Below are 2,859 nucleotides of genomic sequence, written 5' to 3'. Positions count from 1 at the left end.
GATGTGTGGTTTTCAAACTGGGTTCCTTGGGAGGTAGCTTGGGAGCCAGGAAGAGCTTCTCAGACTGGCCCAAAGCTCACCCTTCCGGGGTGTCTGCTAGAAATGCAGATCCCTGAGCTCCACCCCGATCTACTGCATCAGAATCGGAAGGAGTGTGGGGGCAGAAGTCAGGATGCTTAACAAGTGCCTCCAGGTGATGTGGATAAACCTGAGATTTGAGGATCACGGGGCTGGGTACCTTTGTATGTATTAGGGTTTGAAATTAGGGTTTGAGGTGCGACTTTGTTTGAGAATGAATCACAGAAGATAAAAATGTTTGGGAACACCCAACTGGCAGAACCGGAAGGGCCTCCAAAGACTCTTTTCCAATTTTGTGTGACTAGAGGGTGAGACAAACTGCACCTATCTGGCTGGGGAGAAGGTTGAGCAGGATGCGACGCCATCCCAGGGGTGGCCAGCAGGGGTCGCCTGGAGCCGCAGCATCCACCGCAGCCACCTGAGCGTCCCGGGGATGTGGCCAAGGGCCATGAGACGCTTGTTGCAGATCCTGGGATCTGTCCCTGTCTGTCCCTAAACAGAGCCTGGCCCTTCTCCCCGAGGGCAGAGGCTGGGCTCTGAGGTCCTGAGGAGCCCATCACGGTATCCTCCCAGCTTGTTCCCATATTTTCCCAGAGACTCAGCTCCCAGCCGGAGTTCCTCATTCCTAGTAGCTATGCTGGCGAGCACTTTGAGCATCGGTGCCCACTGAGAATGGAACTTTCACCCGTGTCCTTTGTGGGGCTAGGACGGGAAGGGTCTGCCTCTGCTTCCATCACACGCTTTGCCTGCCCTAGGACAAGAGAATTCTGGGGGCCCTGCATCTGCATCTCCAGCTGCCCGAGGCTGAGGGGGCAATGCTCCTGGGGTTGTCATTTTGTTAATGTGCTCCTTGATGTGGCAGGCCCACGGCCCCCAGGAACAGAGCCACCCGCTCCCCCCTCCACCTTGGCAGGAAAAAAACTGGGTAAGGAGGAGAAGGAGGAGAAAGACCGTTTATTTCTCCACCCACAGTGGGACTGGTAGGTTTTCAAAAGAGCAATTGCTGGAGTCCCTTTAAATCTTGGCTGACTTCCACCATGGCAGCCAATCAACAGAGGCGGAGCTGGTGAGTTGCCTGGGCAACAGGCCCCTGGTTGGCCAAGACCATCAGCCACCCTGCTGCCCACTCCCACGAGTAAGGGAAAGGGACCTTTTGCTTTCCGGCCTGCTTTTTAAACCTGCTGGCCTAAGCTAGGCTTTCTCGTCTTGCTCCTCAAGCCAGAAGCTCCAGCCTTTGGATCTCGACATTGGGAGAGATTTGGTGGAGAGGATGGGGTGGGGAGGAAAGGAGAACAGTGCCTTTATCTGGGACAGACATAAGGCCTAGGGATGGGAGGGGAGAAGGATGAAGAGACACAAGCACAAAATAAGATAGCTCTAGTCCCGCTCTCTCTGGCCTGCTCTTTTGCAAAAGTGCTCAATAATCTGGGGCTTCCACCTCGTAGGCTCCCAATTGCCCATCAGTGTAGCAGAGACGGGTGACAGAGATGGGCGTAGGCTGAGCTGGCCAAGCAAGTGCCCCTTGCCCCCCAGGAGCCCCAGCAGGTCCCTAATGCTTGACCTGAGTCTTCCTGCTGGCAGACAAAGGTATACAGATGCGATCGAGACACAGATGGGATCCACGTGGAATGTCACAGGGGTCTTCTGTCTCTTCCCCACCAGGTTGGGAGTAAGTAGAGGCACGTGGGTGTACGTGCATGTGTTCAACAGGACACGTGTGTTTGTGTGGAGGACAGGCTGTCTTTTTGGTAGGGAGGTCGCTGTGGTTTCTGGTACTCTCTGTGACCCTCTCAGGGAGCTATGAGTTGGAATCGGCTGGCCTGCTGTCTTCCCATCATTCCTAACATTGCCAACGGCCACCAGCCAAATCCCCGGAATGCTTCTGGCTCCTTCTGCAGTCTCCTCCCCAGCCCTGAACCGGGGCCACCAGGACACACCTGGTGGAGGGAGGCGTGTGCCAGACCAGGGGCAAAGCAGGAGGAAAGGTGGGCAGCCTTGGCCTCAGGCCTTGGCCACCGCCTCCGACACGCCCTGGGCTGTGAGCTCGGCCAGCACGTTGTCTAGGTAGCTAGCGTCCGGGTAGCCGTGGCCCGTGAGGTTGGAGCCGAACTCGGTCTTGTGGTGGATCTCATTCCACACCACGGTGTCCGACTCGCCGGTGGTGTTGGACGTGCCGATGGTGAAGATGAGCCTCCGGTCCCAGGCAGTGATGAGCAGCCTCAACACCTGGAGGGTGGGGCGATGGGTGGGGTCACAGGCAGCCCCGCCCACAGCCTAGGTCCACCCAGCCTGGCCCCCCACTTCACTCCCACCCCCACCACTTTGTCGCTCCTTTAGGACCTACTGAGCCCCTCAGAATGCCCCGTGGCTGCAGGGCTTGGCTACTCCTTCTCTGGACTGACTGCTCCAGGAAAAGTTCTTTCCTAGTTATCTGCCTGTTTCTTCTGGGGTAAAGGAAGGGTCTCAAACTGATGGCCCTCAGCTGTGTTTGGTTTGGACCCCACACTATTAAATAGCCACTTTGTGACTTCGTTGGCAATATTCAAAAAAACCTGGAGATTTCACGTGAAAGTAAGGCTTTCTGGCTTCTCTCGAAAAAGAAAAAGTAAAAGCAGACAAAATCTATAGTGTGGTGGTGAAGAGTCTGGACTGCTTAGGTTCAAATCCAGGCTCCACCACTTAACAGCTGTGTGACCTTGAGCACGTCATCTGCTCTAAGGCTTTGTTTCTTAATCTGTAAAATGGAGTCAAGACCTTGACCTTGGCAGTGCCTGGCAGCGC

General features: G+C 55.6%; 1 protein-coding gene across 1 annotated transcript in view; it reads right to left on the bottom strand.

The window, feature by feature from the left end:
* Positions 1–1,013: 1,013 nt before the first annotated feature.
* Positions 1,014–2,859, bottom strand: part of DTX1 (deltex E3 ubiquitin ligase 1) — a 35,139-nt gene continuing 33,293 nt past the window's right edge. Inside the window, exon 10 of the mRNA XM_081037290.1 lies at positions 1,014–2,304. Coding sequence (XP_080893416.1) covers positions 2,080–2,304 — 225 coding nt within the window. The 3' untranslated portion in view covers positions 1,014–2,079. The remainder of the gene's footprint in view (positions 2,305–2,859) is intronic.

Source organism: Rhinolophus hipposideros, assembly GCF_964194185.1.
Source record: "Rhinolophus hipposideros genome assembly, chromosome: 24".
Taxonomy (NCBI): Eukaryota; Metazoa; Chordata; class Mammalia; order Chiroptera; family Rhinolophidae; genus Rhinolophus; species Rhinolophus hipposideros.
Note: the sequence above shows the minus strand (reverse complement) of the source record. Positions and strands in the feature narration are given on the sequence as shown.